The sequence below is a fragment of the Brassica oleracea genome, chromosome C3, assembly GCF_000695525.1.
Source record: "Brassica oleracea var. oleracea cultivar TO1000 chromosome C3, BOL, whole genome shotgun sequence".
Lineage (NCBI taxonomy): Eukaryota > Viridiplantae > Streptophyta > Magnoliopsida > Brassicales > Brassicaceae > Brassica > Brassica oleracea.
Window position 1 is genome coordinate 27,585,943 of NC_027750.1, and position 19,410 is coordinate 27,605,352.

The window sequence follows — 19,410 nt, forward strand, 5'->3', positions numbered from 1 at the left end:
CATGCCGGAATTCGTCTCGAAGCTGTAAGTTTTATTTAAATTTATAATTTTCATTATTTTAAACTTGTATTTATTAATTATATTTAATTTATTTATTATTGTTGTTTATTAGTTGGAGAAGACGGGAGTTTTGCCATCTCTCTCGGACTTATTCAAGATGACTCACGCCTCACCAGATGGGGTTTTTGTGGATCCTGCATCCGAGAAACTCTTCAACGCTGTGGCGTCTCGGGTTGAAGAGCAAGAGACGCAACTTACCCAACAGTCTGCAGATGGATTACCCGTCAAGTTGTCAACCGAAGAGGTCGACCGGATCTTCGAGGAGGTAAAATTTAATAATTTTAATTTTTTTTCTTTATTTTATTATTAACTCTAAATACGTTTTTATATATATACAAATAGGTGGCTCCTAGAAAGAAGGGAAGGACGGTCGGAATAGGTTCCGTTAACGAAGTTGCAAGGGCGACTTCGTCATACTATTCGAGACGGGACCAGGACAACGACCGGATGCAGGCTCGCATGGATACCCAGCAGCAGCGTTTGGACTCTCTCGAGGGTTTGCTGGATGTGATGGCGGTGGGAAATCCAACTTTGCAGAGAGCTTTGGAGGAGAGACGAGCAGCTCTGGGGATGAGCCAGCCGGATCCCGAAGCAGGAACGTCTACAGACCCGAACCCCTCAGCCAACTACTTCGATGACGATGATGTTGGCCTTTAGTTTCCTTTTTTAATTTCTTTTGTTTTGTATAAAAAATTTAAATTCTATTTAATTAGTGAATTTATAGTTTTTTTAAAAAAAATATTTGGTTTCATATTTAATTTTATTTCAAATATTTTAAAAATATTTCTAGAATAAAAATATATTAATATTTAATTATTTTAGTGTTCTGAAACATCGCAGGAGTGATAACTGTCTCTAAATATGTGGAACCGGTTCCAAAACTTACTAAATAGGAACCTGTGGGCTGTTTCTCTCTCATGATTTATTAATTTTCATTTAATTTTAATTCTTAAGAACTCCTTTATATGATTTACCGGGGTTCTTAATTAGGGATTTTTAACTCATGATTTGACATTTTTCTGTTTTTTTTTTAACATTTTTTTGCTAAAAGTCGGCTCTTATATCTCTTATTTAAGAGACGGTTCTTAGCTTTTCTTAGTTAAAAGCTAAGAAACGGTTCTTATCCGAAGCTAAAACCCCCACCTTAAAAGCCTGAGTTAATCATGGTCTTATGCTTCCTCCTTCGAGTAGAGAGTTCAGAGACATTTATGTTGTTTCTGAGCTGATGGAATCAGACCTTCACCAAGTTATCAAAGCTAACGATGATTTGACGCCTGAGCATTATCAGTTTTTTCATGTACCAGCTTCTCCATGGTCTGAAGTTTATTCACTCATGAGGCAAGTGCCTTGGCTAGTGTTATGATAGTCCTATGGCTACTAAACCTGAAAAAAATGTGTTTGATTTTGTTGTAGCTAATGTGCTTCACCGTGATTTAAATCCTAAAAACATTCTAGCAAACCCTGATTGCAAGCTGAAGATCTGCGACTTTGGACTTGCTCGTGTGTCATTTAATGATGCACCTTCTGCTATATACTGGACTATATGTTAGAGAATGAGATCATAAGTTGGGAATTGATCTATAGAGAGGTACACTATTCCACAGGATGGGTGTGAGTGTGAAAACAATGCAGATATTAGAGTATCATCCTCAGATGCTGCAAGAGTATCTTCGAGGCGGAGAACAAACAAGCTTCATGTACCCTAGGTATATATCTAATCTATCTAATCTATTGAAATTGAAGTACATTTTGTACTTAATCTTGATTTTCCACAATAATTACCATCACATGCCACTGACTTAAACCATTCATATTATATTATCAAACCACCTCAATTTGATTTACTTATTTAATTTATACGATATAATTGCCGTGACTCACCATTAATGTATAATTCCTTTTTGGTTAAAATATCCTATAGATACGATATAGTTGTACATACTTAGGCCCTCATTATAGGCACTGATTATAGGCCATAAGATCCTTAAATATCTAATTGTTATATACGTAAATAGTAACTTGGATCAATAAAATCATTCTATCATTTTTTTTAAAGAAGAATATTCCATTTTGTGATCGATATAATCTTGCAATATCTAACGTAACCCATATCATTGGGTCATCTAATTGTATATATATATACCTATTCCTATTCCTATTGCCTCAATTTACAATCACATTCACAAATCACGTTAAAAATGGCGAGTCAAAATAGATGTTAACTTCTTAAGGGTGTGAAGCGTACAAAAACGGGTGGTGGATACACGTGAAGTTGCTTCACTCTTGGAATCAAAACACAAGTTATGGAGGGAAATCTCTTAACTGCATTATTGCTGATGAAACATTAAGATTTGTTACTCTATATAGAAATCTTTTGTTCTTTCGTCAAATCTGTCAAATCTATCTACATATTTATAAAAGTTTAGACCCATTTATTGTTATGTTTTACAGTATAATGCTGCTCTCTTTAACAAGCTCATATACAGATGCAACATATAAGAAAAGCTCAGTTTACCCAGCTTAAATGTTAGCATCACGTTGAAGATGCTGAGGATTTGGATTTTACTGTTTATTTTGTTGACCACTTACGACCACTGACCCAGAAGCCTACAGTCCAAAAAAAGGCAACAACTTATAAAAAAAATCCAACTGAATGATGTTTAGAATAATAACATATCATAGTAGGAAGAAACTGAGTTTAATACAGACTACGGTGAAGAATTTACAGTGTCGAGTTGGTGTTTCATTTGGCCATTCTCGTAGACCAAGTGGGAAACTTGCTTCTGCAAACGATAGTTCGCTGCCATCATGAGTTTATTCATAGCATTGAGTTTTCTGTTAACAGTTTGGAGACGAACAGCTTCAAACCTCTGCTTCTCTCGGCATCTAAAAGTAAGCTAACGAAAAGTAAGATTTAAAGATAAACACAATTGCTGCATCTTTAAAGTGAATAAATCGTACTGGATGAACATATACACCATTTGAATGCAGAAACAAATATAAAATCCCCCAATGACATAAAGTGAAAAAAAAAATACAAATCCAACTGTATGTCAAACAGATCTTTGTAGCCAGAACAATAATCAAAGTGATCTAGAATTAAATAAGAAGAACGATTCAACTGTGCTAGGCTTCATAGGTTCACTTCCCAAAGAACATATCTTCAAAATTTTGAAATCGTTTGGGATTTGACCCGCACGTTACCGTCTAAGAAGTTCAAGATCAGTTGGGAATAGGGAAGTGAACAACTATTTGACCTTAACACATGATCAACATAAAATCGTTAAAAGTTTTTAAAGTACGTCTTCCTGACCAGGTATATGCCCAAGTATTAGTTATATGTATGCATATGTGTGTTGTATGATGATCACTTCATCCTCCAATGATAGATAATCATTTTATTTTGACTGTTCACTTTCTTCTTTGGGACAATGAGTGTAATATACCCAACAAAAGCCTAAATTGGCCAAATACTCATCATTGTGGATAACCCTAAAAGTAATATCTTTTTGGTATGGATCGGACGAAAATACCCATGCTTTATCGAAAACAGATTCGGCGATAGTACAAAGCGTGTGTTAGACGATGGACGGCAGGGCAGACGACGGACTGCTGGATAGAGAAGTGAATCTTACTCGTTATGATGATGATTGTGTCGGTAACTTTCTCCTTAACTGATACGGGAACTATTACGTGTTATAATTGTTATTAGCAGATACAAGATACAAGTGGGGTTGTTACGGGAACTATTACGTGTTATACTTGGTAACTTTCTCCTTAACTGATACGGGAACTATTACGTGTTATACTTGTTATTAGCAGATACAGATACATGTAAATAATACAATGTTTTTACATATACACATACTTATGATGTATTAAAGTATAGGTTAATCTATATTGATAACATATACATATGTCAATATCGCCTAAATTTATACATTTCTTATAAAAAATAAGATAGTTGAGTTAATAGTTATCCGTTAAATGAAAAGTTAACATTTAGTCAAAGAGATAACAAGTAACAGTTGCTAGGGGTGTTACGCATGTCAATGGATAGTAGTCGACCATGTCGTATGGCTTGCTCAGAAACCGCAGCGGGATAGAGCTCATCACCACCATCGTGGATCAGAGGAAGAGTTCGCTGTAGGTACAGATTACGGAATCGATCCCATTTCTAATCCCAAAAGTGGAATTCCGTAAAAACTCCCAAACGTGGAATTCCGTAAAAACTCTAACTCGTCTGGTTCAAGCGCCTCGATGATCGTCTCAGTTTTCTTGATCTTATGATACGAGTTTACACGCCCACCCACCGGTTCATCACCAGCAGCTAACATTCTGGGTAGGCCTGGGCAAAATAACCGGAACCGAAGAACCGAACCGAAACCGAACCGAAATACCCGAAACCGGAACCGGACCAATACCCTCAAATACCCGAACGGTTCCTATATTTTTATATCCGAAATAACCGAACCGAACCGGAACCGAACCGAGAACCGAACAGGTACCCGAATATATAAAAATATTAATTATATATACATATAACATCATTAAATATATATTTTAAATTTAAAATTCTATTAAAAGTATCTGAAAATAGTTTATGATAACTAAATTATTATAAAGTATCCAAACTACCCGAAAGTATCCGAAAGTATCCGGATATAATCCAAAATATCCAATTTTTTTTACCCTAAATAACCGATATTTTATCCAAATTATCCGAACTACCCGAACTATCCGAATCCGAACCGGATCCAAATGAGAACCGAACCTTTTCCGGATATTTTCCGGTTCCTACATTTACTATCCGAACCGAACCGAACCCGAAACTATCCGAACCGAACCGAACCGAAAATAGGTCAAGTACTAAATGGATCCTCTAGCCCCTATCCAAACTATCCGAAACCCGAAATATCCGAACCGAACCGAACCGATACCCGAAATGCCCAGGCCTAATTCTGGGGGTAGATTGAGTTCTTCCATTATAATGGATCTGGAAATTGTATGAGAGAAGGTATTGGAGGTTAGGGTTTCGGTGAACAGTTGAGCCAAAAGAGGAAGATGGTAAATGAAACGAAAAAGATGAATTGGTTGGGGGATTAAATGCGACTCTTCGTTGTTCGAAACCGACAAGGTCCTCTCACGCCCCATCATTTTGAACTTGAAAAGGCACGAACCATGGGATTGTCCAATGGGAATGAACGGTGCTTCTGACACGCAACCAAAAGCAGACCAGTGCTAGGAACCGTAGGTCTACAGAGCTAGAAGGGGTAAAATAGTCACAATATAAGATGGCCAAAAGTTGAGGGTATATGGCTAGATATATGAGTGTTTGGGTGCAACCCCACCAATTTCTCTTCTTCTTTTTGGTAGTCGCCTTTTGCTTTGTTCTCTTTTGGTTTACTAACCGCTTTAGTGCTGGTGAATATACTTTTACTGGCTGCACATATATTTAGTGCACAATACAACACAGTTGTAATAATGTTTTCTTCCTTCTCTAGTTTAGTAGTTTCTCTATATAGCCTTTCTCAATTGACTGAATAAGACACTGGTGATCTGACATCTGAACACACTGAGTTTGTATATCTTACCTTTTGTAACTCTTATGTAGCAATCGTCGCTAGTCCTTGTGAGTTGTGAATTGATGTAGACTTTGCCTAGAACTAAAATTGAAAATCCATTTTGCATATTGTTTGTTATGGCGTTCCCCAAAAAAAGGGTTAGGGTGTTTTTTAAGCAGCTTTCACGACAACCATTCGCGTGCCTGACGTTACCATTTTAACATGGAGCTCCCCACTTAATTTTTTTCTTTTACCTTTTTAGGTTTTTACTATTCAAGAACAAGAAGGGTATTATGGAAAATGGATATATACTCTGAAATAATTTTTAGATGTAAGTGTACCTAAATATTCTTGTGATATATTTGGTTTTTGGCAGAAAAAAAAACTCGAGTATTTTAATAGGAAACAAAATTTGAGTTTGGTATTAGTTCTTGCTTCACAACAAGAAAAAGAAACAAAACAAACCATGGGCGTAGAGTTCTTTTTCTTTTGAACTTCGTTTTGCTATGTCATGGAAGTACGCTAAAAGTTTAGGGAATTATATTTACTATGAATGTTTGTGATACAGCTTTTCATATATATATTTAAATAACATTCTCTCCATTCTCAAATATAAGATCTTTTAAGAAAATTTAATGTTTCGATATATAAGATATTATAATAGGAAAAAAATTTATAGCTACACGAAATTTACATTAATACCGTGAAAATCATCCAGTGTATGAGAATGTCTCAACAACTACACGAAGTTTATGTTAATACATGTACATGTACGAAGTAAATAATAATATGATGGCAACATCACAATCGAGTTTAGTTGATTTTAAGATAAGTTAATAGGGTCAATCCGTAATTTACTAAACTTAATAAACTTAATGATTTATTAAGCTTAATAAACTTAATTGATTTTATTAATAAACTTTAATTATTTATTAAACTTAATAAACTTTAACTTAACAAACTAAATAATTTATTAAAGTAATAAATTTATTAAACTTGATAATTTTAATAAATTTATTAATTTTAATAAGTTTAATAAATTTAAATTAAGTAAATAAATATATTAAGTTTGATAAATTTATTAAGTTTATTGAGTAAGTTTAATAAATTATTAATTTTATTAACAAAATCAATTAAGTTTATTAAACTTAATAAATCATTAAGTTTATTAAAATAAATCATTAAGTTTATTAAGTTTAATAAATTACGGATTGACCTCATTAACTTACATTAAAATCAATTAAATCCGACTATGATGTTGCCATCATATTATCATTTACTTCGCACGTGTGACATGTATTAACATAAACTTCGTGTAGTTGTGGACACATTCTCATACATTGGATAGTTTCTACCCGTAAATTTTGTGTAGCTAAGAAACTTTTTTCCTATCATATTTCTAGATAAGTTTTAACTTTATCAAAACTGTGTAACCAATCTTAGTATATAATCTATTTTGTAACTGGTTGAATAGTTTTTAATTTATATGTTTAATAATATTTTTATTATAAAAATTAAATTTTTAATATGTGTGTTTTACTTAAAATATATTATATTTAAGAACGGGGGTAACAATTCTCCTAAATATTAAACCTTAAACATGAATCAATAAATCATAAACTTAAATGTTATAATACTTTTGATTGCGTGTAGTTTTCAAAAGCGATATTCAACTTAGGGTGTGACTGGTAACCATCGAGTAACATTAGGAATGAATAGGAATAAAATTTTGAAAATTATGAGGAATGATGGTTCTTTATCAAAATTAACAAAGAACAAATTTGCATTATAATTCTTTACAAAAAAGGGAATGAAAAGAAATGAAAAGAAAAAAATATTCCTCATGAATGGTAACATTTTTGAAGAACGTTAAAGAATGTAGTATTTTTCTTCATTCCCTTGTTTACCATTCAAACTCTAATTGTATTTCAAACAATTTTCCCGAAAAAATGATGCACCACAAAGACAATGTTTTTAATTATAGTCACTGAAATAAAACTGCATGGTTCTTTTTTTTTTAATGTGTAATTTGAAAAAAAATAAAAGTGAAAATTTTATATGGGAAAAAATTTCTGAGTTACGAACAAATCATGTTTTTCTTAAAATCATGTTTTTTTTGTATGACATATTGTTTATTCATAAGACATAATTGTGTTAATTTGTCGATTGTGCAAATTACAAAATAAAACTAAAAGATCCCTTATAAACTTTTTTTATTTTTTGGCTAAAAAGATCGATCCCTTATAAACTTACTGGATTTATAAATAAAAATCAGTGAACCTGTCGATCAGTCGGTCATCTCTGGTCTTTCGAGTTTCAATGCAAAGAATAATCATCCCGTGATTCACATATAAAAAGGTTCCACTAATTAAAATTAATACTCTAATGTTTCTTGTAAACTAATAAACTAAACTTAACCTGAAGTTAATGGATTAGATTACGATTCAAAAGATGTTTCTGTTATTATAAGGCATCAGAAATTATTTGAGATCAGATTAAAATAAATTCACAAGTACAATAGAACCTATATAAATTAATAATGTTGATACTTTAAAATTTTATTAATTTATAGATATATTAATTTACAAAAATTTCATTATTTAAATTTCTTATTTTAAGATATATTTATTCTAAGATAAGATTTTTTTTAATTTTAGTGTATAGACATTAATTGTTATTTTTTAAAATCTGAATTTATATTAATTTATTATATTATTTGGTGTACATAATATATATTGCATATAACTTAAATATGGTTTTAGATAGAATATTAAGTGTTAAGAAAATATAAAGATAATTCTATTGTGAATATAAAATCATATAATAATAAGTTCTTACTTATATAAAATATGTATACATATAAATTATTAATTTATAATTATAATAAGATAATATATTTACATGGAATTTTTTTAAAAAATATTATTTTATTATTTTATCAATTTATTTCAAATTTTGAACCGCCACAAATTGAAACCGAGAAAATTTATTAATTTTTAAAAATTATTAATTTATTGAATATTAATTCATAGAAGTTTTACATGTTAGATGCTCAAGTATTAAATAATTAAAAATCAAAGAAAAGATAACGAGTAAGTATTAAATTGGTTTCGAGATCCCATTTGCGATATTTTATTACACCTCTTCAACTCCCTCTGACTCTTTGTTCTCTGTCTCCATGCTTCCAGCGATGTTCCAACACGCGCCGTCTTTCATTTCCCTCATCGTCTTCTTAACCATTCTATCACCCGTATCACCAAACTCAGACCCAGTCACCGTCCAGCCATTCCGGGTCAAACCATCCCCACCCGACACCATACCCGCTTTCCCGGAGCAATCTGACTTCTCCGGCTGCCCACTCGATCTACCAGAAGACCTCTTCCACGGAATCAAATCAGCATGCACCGGCAAAAAGCTCCACAGAGCAAAATGCTGCCCCGTGCTAGGCGCGTGGCTCTACTCCGGTTACTCAACCACCGCTCTCAGCCGTTCCCTTCCCTCCTCCTCCTCCGCCGCCTCAAGAAACGCGACGACTCCGGAAGAAGAAGACATGCCTTTGCTTCCCGACGACTCGGAGACTTGCGTGGACGGATTGGAGAAGTCGCTGAGAAGGAGAGGGATTGAGCTTCAGAGGCAGAACGAGACGTGCGACGTCGCGTACTGCTACTGCGGAATCAGATTGCATCACCTGAGCTGTTCCGAGGCCTTTAGTGTGAACGAAGAAGGGAGGCTCGTTGGAGACGAGAGTGTTGATAGATTAGAGAATGATTGTTTGAGTGGAAGACACGCCAATGGTGATAGATTGTCTCATCTTGGTAGATGTAACAAGTGCTTGAACAGCCTCTACAAGGTAACGTAGCGATGCGTGCTGTTATATGGAATTAGATTGAAAGATCAAAACTTTGCTGCAAATATAGTAACTTTAGAACATGTTTTTGATGCCCTCTTCGTGATCTGGTGTTTAATCATTTTTAGATGATTAATGAGTAATCTAGTATCTAATTAAGGTATAGTCCAAAGTTGATGACTATTTAATGGTTCTTTGGTGTTTAAAGATTAGGATTTTACTAAATGAGTGAGTGAGATTTGGAATCATTTGTTCTAGGATCCTTTCATGATCTGTTTCCAGCTTGGCGGATTTAGACAAGTTTTGTTCTTTAGCTTTGTCTTTGTTCCTTTTTATCTGACAAGTCTAACATAGTTATATACACGTATACGCGCTTACAGGTGCCGTGATCCACACGCGATTTAATTCTTCCTTCCATCATATATATGATTTACATTCTTGTGTATCTTAATCAAACACTTGTTTTTTGTTTCTTGTTTTGTTTGCAGCTAAACCCGAAGAAAACTTCAGGGACAAGAAACCAATCAAAGGAAGATAGAAACAGAACCACAAAGATCCATAACAAAGACTGTGTCCTGATGGGTCTCACTTGGCTTCTCGCTAAGAACCGTACGGCTTATTTCCACTCTGTCACTTCTGTCCTCAGAGCCGTCATGCTCAGCCAAAACGAGCCTCGGTCATGTGCTCTGGGAGGTGACGGCATGCCTTTAGCTGTTGACTCTTCCGAATTCTCCAACGACTCATCATCAGCTTTACTTAAGTACCCGTACCACTTGGTCCACTTTATACTTTACAGCGTCATCGCATTGGTATTACCAGGCTTGTGGTGACTAACGTTAACGTGGGTTTGGATTGGGTGTGGCATTTCGATTGGCTGATAGAAGTTAAGTGAAAATCAGATAGAGAGAAAAAAAGATAAGGGTGATTGTCTTAACGTCTTTTGTAAATTAGTTTTGCTTTTGTTGTTGTTATGGCGCCATTTTGTTTAAAAGGTCGCATTATTATTTTTTTAATAATTTCAGCTATATGTCTAGTCAGATCACATCATTATATGACGGCAATGCAATGCAATCAATCAAGAAACTATATCGATAAGAATAATTGAGAAAGGCATGTGAGGGATAGGGACGAGGCTGTTTGGCTGGTTTGAGAGATACTTGTGACAGCTTTGATTTCCCGCAAAACTATGGACCAAGAGAAGTGAAGCCCCACGGCTGACTATTTATTTCTTCGTACACTTGTCTGGTTAACTAGGTGTTTCGTCCGCATGGACACATAAATATCATATAATTACTTATTAACTAGGAGTGTGAATGGTGAGGCAGATCGTTAGCAGATGTTATGCACATTAGTATTTTTTGTACTGCCACAGCCAATCACAGTTTTTAACTTTTCCAGAAAAAAAAAGTAGGAGACATGTCCAATGGTAATTTTTTTTGTCTTTGAGTGTGAATGGTGAGGCAGATCGTTAGCAGATATCCTGCACATTAGTATTTTTTGTACTGCCACAGCCAATCACAGTTTTTAACTTTTTCAGAAAAGAAAAGCAGGAGACCTGTCCAATGGTAACTTTTTTTGTCTTTATCTGTGTAAAAGCAGATGATCTGCATGTCCTTCTACCCTCTCAACTTTCGATGCAGTTCACAGATTCCACCATTTTTTCATCCAATAGAATTTTTTAGTAAAATTAAATTAGTTCAGAAAATATTAATAATTCACCACTTATAAATAAAGAGAGTAAGAACATACGTAGTTCCATACTTCTTCGATTAAAAGAGGTTCTAGACACAAAAAAAATTATGTGCACTACCATTCTTAGAAAAAAAAGTGTTGTAGTTCTTTTATACTAGTACTGTCGTAAGCTTCATTCATTCTTACAGTAAGTTTCATTCATATATATTAATTTGATCACATATATAATACATATATTAATAATTCAAAATATAGTATAGTTAATTGGAAAAAGAATCTTGTGTTGTAGGGTGGGAGATAAAAAAAGAAGGTGCAGTAACTTTGGGTTGTCTTGTGTCTCAATCATTATTTTCAGCTTAAGGTAAAAATAATTTTTAATTTAGTTTTATTATATTTACGTAATTATATAAATATAAATATATATATACATATATGTATTAGTTTTTGTCAAATATAATATATTAAAATTGAAAATATAGTATATGAAATTCGAAAACTCTATATGTCTGATATAAATTTTATAGTTTTTTGAACATTTATATTTTAGAGTTTTAATCTATAAAATATGCATGTAAATAAATAATAATTATAATTGAAAATATAGTATAGTTAATTGGAAAAAATTCTTGTGTTGTAGGGTGGAAGATAAAAAAGGTGCTGTAACTTTGTGTTGTCTTGTGTTGTACCTCAATCAATACGAATTACTAGTTCTCACACATACGGTCACCCAAAAAAAAATTCTTAGACAATAATAATGAAACTCTCGTGTTGTGTTCTGTATTGTGGAAATTAAAACAAAAGTGCAGTAGTTTGTGTTGTGTGTACTGGTTAGGCTGTGTTGTGCAATATTCATTTTGTCTAGCTTAAGGTTATATTATCTTTTATTTTCATTTTGTTAAATTGTATCTATTTATTTATATTAGTTTTAATTATTAATCGAAAAACTCTTGTGATGTAGGGTGGAAGTTAAAAAAGACTGTCGTAGATTTGTGCTATCCTCTGCTAATAGTGTTGTGCCTCAATTCTCTCCAACATAAGGTAAATTATTTTGTATTGTTATTGTTATGTATATTTAATTAATTATATTAATTATTTTTGTTCAAATATAATATATCGTAATAAGAATATTTATTTGGAAAACTCTCTATATATATGATACATTTTGGTTTTTTTGAACATTTTATTTTAGAGTTTAAGCTATATTTTATGCATGTAAAAAAATAATATAACTATATATATATATATATATATATATATATTAACTGAAAAGAGAAAATGTGTCATATTTTAATTCAACCTATTAAAAATTGAAAGTATATATAAATAGAGAGATATTTTGAAAAATATATTTTCAATGTAAAACATATACATGTAAATTATTAGTATAATACTTTATACTTGTATCACTTGGAAAAAGACATGTGTTACATTTTAATTCACATAAAATGTAAAACCGAAAATAAAAAATAAATAAATATAGATGACACTATAATTATTTTTTTAGAAAGTAATACATTTATTATTAAGATATCATTTCTAAATTTATCAGTCATAAATTAATATGATTTTGTACGAAAAAATGATTTTGTATTATAAAATCAATATAAACATCTCCATTTTTTTTTAATATAGATTTTATGGTTAAATTTAAATATCAACTTGGAAATCATTTTAGGAAATCATGTGCTATTCTTGATTCCAACGGTCTTTGATATCTACCAAAATCCACATGCATGTTTAACTATCAAACTGATTTTAAATCTATATTTTCATGTTTTGCTTATAAAGATACTTCCTAATTAGCTCGATATAATATTATTTATAAAATTTTAAAATTATAGATATGACGTCAAATCGTCGACAAAGTACAACATTTTCTGATGAAGAAGATATACATCTACCTACTGAAACGTCAGCACGGGTAATTATATAATATTTTTTTAACGTTTTAGAATAGTTAATAAATACTAAAATAAAATGATTCAAAATTGTGTAAATTTATAGAGGGAAGACAATTTTAAATGGAATCCTAACCGAGAACGAGTATTTATTGAGTTGTACGATCGAGCGATTTCCATGAGCGATTATCGTTTCAAAGATCCTACACCCGCTGGTAAAGAGTTTGTCATTGCTAAGTTCAACCAAATGTATAATATCAGCGTAAACTACCGGTTCTTCAAAGAAAAACTTGATAAGCTGAAAAGAAAATACAAAAAGTACAAGCATCTAATGAAAAATTCTACAGGTATTTCGGTTGATCCTACGACATCTGTGATATCTGCGTCTGATTCATGGTGGAAAGAACGTGAAGTAAGTACAAACAATATCCCTTACAACCAAAATATATTTAAAAAATAACATATCTATAATATTTGTAAGCTAAAAACTACATAATCTTATTAACAGGTAGATAGGATTGTAAAATCATTTAAACGAAAACCACCGGAGCTTTGGGATGTGATGCAACGATGTTTCGTATTATACGACGTCCAATCACAATCTCAATACTCCTTGCACCAAAGAAGAGAAGAGTTGCTGAATGATGGTCAAAATAATGATGAAACTGAAACATATGGCGGTGATATGCAAGACACTCAGGTCCAGGAGACACAAGAAAGCAAAGAAGTCTATCGCGTTAATATTGATGATGAAATGCGTCATTCAAATCAGTTCACCCGTGAGAATTTGCGTCAGAATTCTTCACCAGCTGCTGATCATTTTCAGATTCCTACTTCTAGAGTTCAACAATGAAGTGGACTAAGGCGTGGAAGTAGTTCACAAAGAGGTGCAGGAACCTCCCGGATCACTGCCAGGAGTGGATCCCAAGGAAGTCGTAGAAAACAATCATTCAAGACAACTCTGACAGATATGATGACGGGTTTTAGAGAGTTTCAGCGCCAAAGTTTGCAACAACTACGTCCAAATTCTGTTGATGAAGATGATTACAATGAATTCGATAATGCGGTGAAGATATTCGAATCAATGGATCTTCCAAATGACACCAATTTCTATTGGGCGTGCATTCATGCATTTAAAGAAGAAAGATTTTGGCGTAAGTACTTTATTGACAGAGCCGAAAGAACCACAGAAGATAAGTTGAAGTTTTTACAAGCTCTTAGTGGATATACACCGGACAGCGAATTCGTGGGAAAGCGGTTAGAATCTGGACAAAAGTTTGGTAGTCCAACTTGTGGGCAATGGAATTCTGGTTTTCAACAATGGGGAACACCTCCAAGTGCCCCGCAATGGGGAACACCACCAAATGCGCCGCAATGGAGTTCACCTTCAAATGCTCCGCAGTGGGGTACACCGCCAAATGCTCCACAATGGGATACACCGCCAAATGTTCCGCAGTGGGGTACACAACCTTTTCCACAATGGGGTGCGCCTCAAAATTCTCAACAATGGGGTTCATCAACAAGTACTCAACAATGGGGTCCTACATCTGCTGTTCCTCAATGGGGATCATCACCGACCACTCATCAATGGGGATCATCACAAGATGCTCCACAATATATTCCTCCGAGAAATGTTCAACATGGATTTTCCCTAGAAACAGAAGTACAAACTACAACACGTGAAAAGGAAGTTCCTGTTTCCGAGAATGTTATCAGAGGAGTTTCACCGGAATTCACGAACTATGCTTCTACAAGTAAAGCATCACGTCCACGAAGACGAGGAGGATTATTCAATATCTGGGGAACTGAACGAGGACTAAATCTAAATGAAACACAAGAAAGTGATTCCACATCGGATAACTAGCTTAATAAGATTCGTGCTTTGTTTGTAGTCGTTATGTTTTGTTTTATATTTTCTTTTGTAATGTCTGTTATGTATTGTATTTTTGATTAATGATATTTTTTATTGATTTAGTTTTTATTTTGTGGTTAAAATTTTCAGGTTTTTCGTATATGTCAGTTGCGATCACAAAATCCGCACAGTCTAAGTCACGATGAAAGAATTGAGTTATGTAATTTAGAAAATGAGCAATTTGAAGAGTTAATAATTCAACCATCATTGAGTTATTACAATCGTTTCTTTGAAAGAGGAGCAGCTCAAACCGATGGTGGTTTAGGATGGAGAAATATTTGGCGTCGACTACAGGAAGATGATGCTGCATGTCTTCAGTTACTACGAATGTCTCTTGGTGTTTTCAGGTGCTTTGTTTGTAGTCGTTATGTTTTGTTTTATATTTTCTTTTGTAATGTCTGTTATGTATTGTATTTTTGATTAAGGATATTTCTCATTGATTTAGTTTTTTATTTTGTGGTTAAAATTTTCAGGCTTTTCGTATATGTCAGTTGCGATCACAAAATCCCCACAGTCTAAATCACGATGAAAGACTTGAGTTATGGAATTTAGAAAATGAGCCATTTGAAGAGTTAATAATTCAACCATCATTGAGTTATTACAATCGTTTCTTTGAAAGAGGAGCAGCTCAAACCGATGGTGGTTTAGGATGGAGAAATATTTGGCGTCGACTACAGGAAGATGATGCTGCGTGTCTTCAGTTACTACGAATGTCTCTTGGTGTTTTCAGATCTTTATGTGACATATTGGAATCAAAATATGGTTTACATCCCACTCTTAATGTTAGCATTGAAGAGAGTGTGGCAATGTTTTTGCGAATTTGTGGGCACAAGAAGTTCAAAGAGATGTTGGATTACGATTTGGACGGACACAAGAGACAGTGAATAGAAATTTTTTTGAAGTTCTTAGGGCGACAGAGTTACTTGCTTGTGATTATGTTAAGACTCCAACAAGACGAGAACTACTTCGAATTCCTGAAAGGCTGCAAATGGACAGAAGATATTGGCCATATTTTAGTGGATTTGTAGGAGCTATGGATGGAGTTCATGTATGTGTTAAAGTGAAGCCTGAACTACAAGGAATGTATTGGAATCGACATGATAGGACATCATTTAACATCATGGCGATATGTGATCTCAATATGTTGTTTACATATGTTTGGAATGGAGCACCCGGATCATGTCACGATACAGCAGTTCTCACGATGGCACAAGACGGTCATTCTGATTTTCCTTTGCCTCCAGGAGACAAGTATTATGTAGCTGATTCTGGGTATCCAAATAAGCAAGGTTTTTTGGCTCCACATAGATCTTCTCGGAATGGGGTTATTAGGTATCACATGTCTCATTTCAACAATGGTCCTCCTCCTAAGAATAAACAAGAACTGTTTAATCGATGTCATGCATCTCTACGTTCCGTTATTAAAAGGACATTTGGAGTTTGGAAGAAGAAATGGAGGATTTTGAGTGAATTTCCGATATATGATATCGCAATTCAAAAAAGAGTGGTAAGTGCTACAATGGGATTGCATAATTTTATCAGAATTTCAAATTATTTTGATGAAGATTTTGTTGAAGAAATGAGACATACAAATACCAGCAACGAAGATTCTGAAAATGATATAAGTGACATGGAGACAACAAATATGGCTGATGAAGATCATATGACAAACATTAGAGACAACATTGCCGATATGTTATGGGCAAATCATTAAATTATTTTACCTTTGTTTATGTATTTTTTATTATGTGTTTTGATATTTTGGTGTAATCTTTATTGTTTCAATATATGATCTGCACTTTTGAACTGCTTTTGCCATTCATAACTCATAACTTGTTCTGCTTGATCTGCATCTCTCCTGCATGATCTGCTTGGTCTGCACTTGTCCTGCATGATCTGTTTGATCTGCACCGCTTGATCTGCTTTTACCATTCGGAACCTAGGTAAAAATCTGCACTTTGGGCGGAATGTAATTATTAGTTTCGTTTTTTAATAAGAAGACATTAATCTATTTAATCTGGATATTGGTTCGGATTTAAGTTGTTGTTTTTTTTTTGCTTTTAATCTCTTAAAATATAACTATCATTTTAAATCAATATTTATTTGGTTTATTCGGTTAAAATGTTTGATGTTTTTGGTTTTTTTTTCCTGTAATAATAAAAAATTACAATTATTTGTTTGTTTTCATGTTATGAATCTTAGATAATCGTAATGTCGAACCAATGGTTTCATATTATAGTTTCTAAACAGATAATAGTTAAAAAAGAAAATTATTAAGACAAATCATTTTACTACAATTTGGTCGATAGTGAAAGAAGCATTAAGAAAAATAATATTTTAACTTCCAAAAAAATGTTTCAGTTGTGGTAAATACTTACTTATAAGGTGCTGACGTCAATGTGCACATGTATGTGTATGTAAAAGTATATAAAGATAGTTGATAAATATATAAAGATACTATTAATTAATATTAAATGACATTTTTTTCAAAATAATACATGAGAAATAAAATATTTAAAATGAAATTATTATTATTATTTTATTTTTTTTTGGTAAAGGGTTATTCTATTACTCAAACTTGAGGTGGTCTCGGTAACCAGAGCAGAATAGAACAACCAACATAACATAAAAGTCTATGAAAAGAACGTGCATTCCTAGCTAACGAATCAACAATCGCATTTTGTGTAATATATTTAAAAACAAAAATATTGTAAAATTTATATAAACTATAATATATAACTTATATATAATTCTTTAAATATACGTATATATATGCATATAACAGATCAAATTGGATATCCGTTCCTATAAATATTTATATTTGTGATTTGCTTTTTTTTTCTTCACGGATATTGCATTTTAGTATTTGTTTTGCTTCGTAGAGTAACGGATATCCGGATTTTTCGGTTAGAATCAAAACGGATAACGAAACGAATCAAAATTTATGAATAATTTGTCGAACTCTATTCGTAAACAGTAAAAATAACGTAAAGAAAAACCATGCATGTGAGTTTTATATTAATAAAACGTAAAATACATAGTGTCAACATATTTATGTAGAGTTTGGCTGAGAAGCTCTCTACATGTGACATGTGTCTATTTTAGTGTGAACGCATTTATTACAATGTTTCTACGTGACATGTGTCCAGTTTAGTGTGAATGCATTTATTACAATGCTTCTATTTTAATATATAAATGATATATGCATTGCTAATTAAAAGACTATAATGATAAATTACTATTTATGTTTTCATTTGAATTTTTTTTGTACACTATATTCATTATATAGAAATAAATCTTAAAAATCATTCAATATTCTTTTTTCAATTATAAAAAATTAAGATTTTTACTTAATTAATATTTAGTTATGTGTTTTCTCTTTTTTTTAACTTTTAACTTTTTTATTAAAAAAAAAAAATCAGATAACAACACAATATATATAGAAATTATCTTCTTTTTTTTTGAAATATATTTTTAGATTTTGGACAATTTTAATTATTAGTTTTAGTTACTTATCTAATTAACAAAATTAAAATTCACTTTTATTTTGTGGCTAATTATATATTTTATTCATTAAGGGGTATAAGTAATTTTAATTAACTAATCTATATTTAGTTATGTATTTTGTGTTTTTAAATTTTTAACTTTTTATTAAAAGATTTTTCAGGTAACAATACAATATATATATATATATATGAATTTTTTTAAAAAAAATATATTAGATTTTGGTTAATTTTTATTATTATTCATTTTAATTACTTATCTAATCAACATAATTCAAATTTGTTTCTATTTTTAGTTAAGTTATATATTTTATTCATTAACAATATAAACATTTTAACAGTTTGACTTTTAACCTGAGACGAAAATTCAGTTTAATAGTATAGATTTGTGTGGGCTCGCATTGTGTTTTTAGTACGAGTCCCTCGGCCATTGTTATTGTTTGGGAGAGACTGTCAGAGTTTTTTTGATTCAGAAATGGCGTATCAGAGCGAGAGAGCTGGAGATAAAATGAATGTAGGTATACTCTAGGTCTAGGGTGTGGTGCGGTTTCTTCGAGAGAGAACTTTTATCTGGGCCGATGAAATTGATTTTGCTTATAATAGGCCGAACTGGGTGAGCCCACTTTTAAACCGAAATATCATTTGAACCGGTTTATTTGTTGGACAGTTCACTATTTAATAATTAAACCAAAGCGAGAATCAGTAAAGTTGGTCTGACTCTATCTTATTAAAATCGGTTTCGAATTTCGTACCCGCAGTAGTGTATTTGGTTCACTAACCAAAACCATATTGAAATCTGTTTCGATTTTACTAAACCGAACATATACAATAAACTAATAGAGCCGGTCACTTCGATTCGGTTTAGTTCGGTTAAAATAAATAAAGTAGAATCTCGGTTTGGCTTTGAAGCGATAGCATTCATTAATTACTCCGA

At 32.4% G+C, this 19,410-nt stretch overlaps 3 protein-coding genes across 3 annotated transcripts; all 3 read left to right on the forward strand.

Annotated features, from left to right (window-relative positions):
- Positions 1-11: 11 nt before the first annotated feature.
- LOC106330287 lies at positions 12-717 on the forward strand. Its single transcript, XM_013768782.1, has 3 exons — positions 12-24; positions 113-325; positions 403-717. The coding sequence occupies exons 2-3, from the start codon at positions 158-160 to the stop codon at positions 715-717; spliced, it is 483 nt and encodes a 160-aa protein (XP_013624236.1). The 5' UTR covers positions 12-24; positions 113-157.
- Positions 718-8,713: 7,996 nt separating this feature from the next.
- Positions 8,714-10,496, forward strand: LOC106328831 (uncharacterized GPI-anchored protein At4g28100-like). Its single transcript, XM_013767358.1, has 2 exons — positions 8,714-9,474; positions 9,960-10,496. The coding sequence occupies exons 1-2, from the start codon at positions 8,803-8,805 to the stop codon at positions 10,299-10,301; spliced, it is 1,014 nt and encodes a 337-aa protein (XP_013622812.1). The 5' UTR covers positions 8,714-8,802; the 3' UTR covers positions 10,302-10,496.
- A 3,538-nt stretch (positions 10,497-14,034) lies between these two features.
- On the forward strand, positions 14,035-14,955 carry LOC106330288. Its single transcript, XM_013768784.1, has one exon. It carries the CDS (start codon positions 14,035-14,037, stop codon positions 14,923-14,925), a length of 891 nt encoding a protein of 296 aa, XP_013624238.1. The 3' UTR covers positions 14,926-14,955.
- The last annotated feature ends 4,455 nt before the right edge of the window (positions 14,956-19,410 follow it).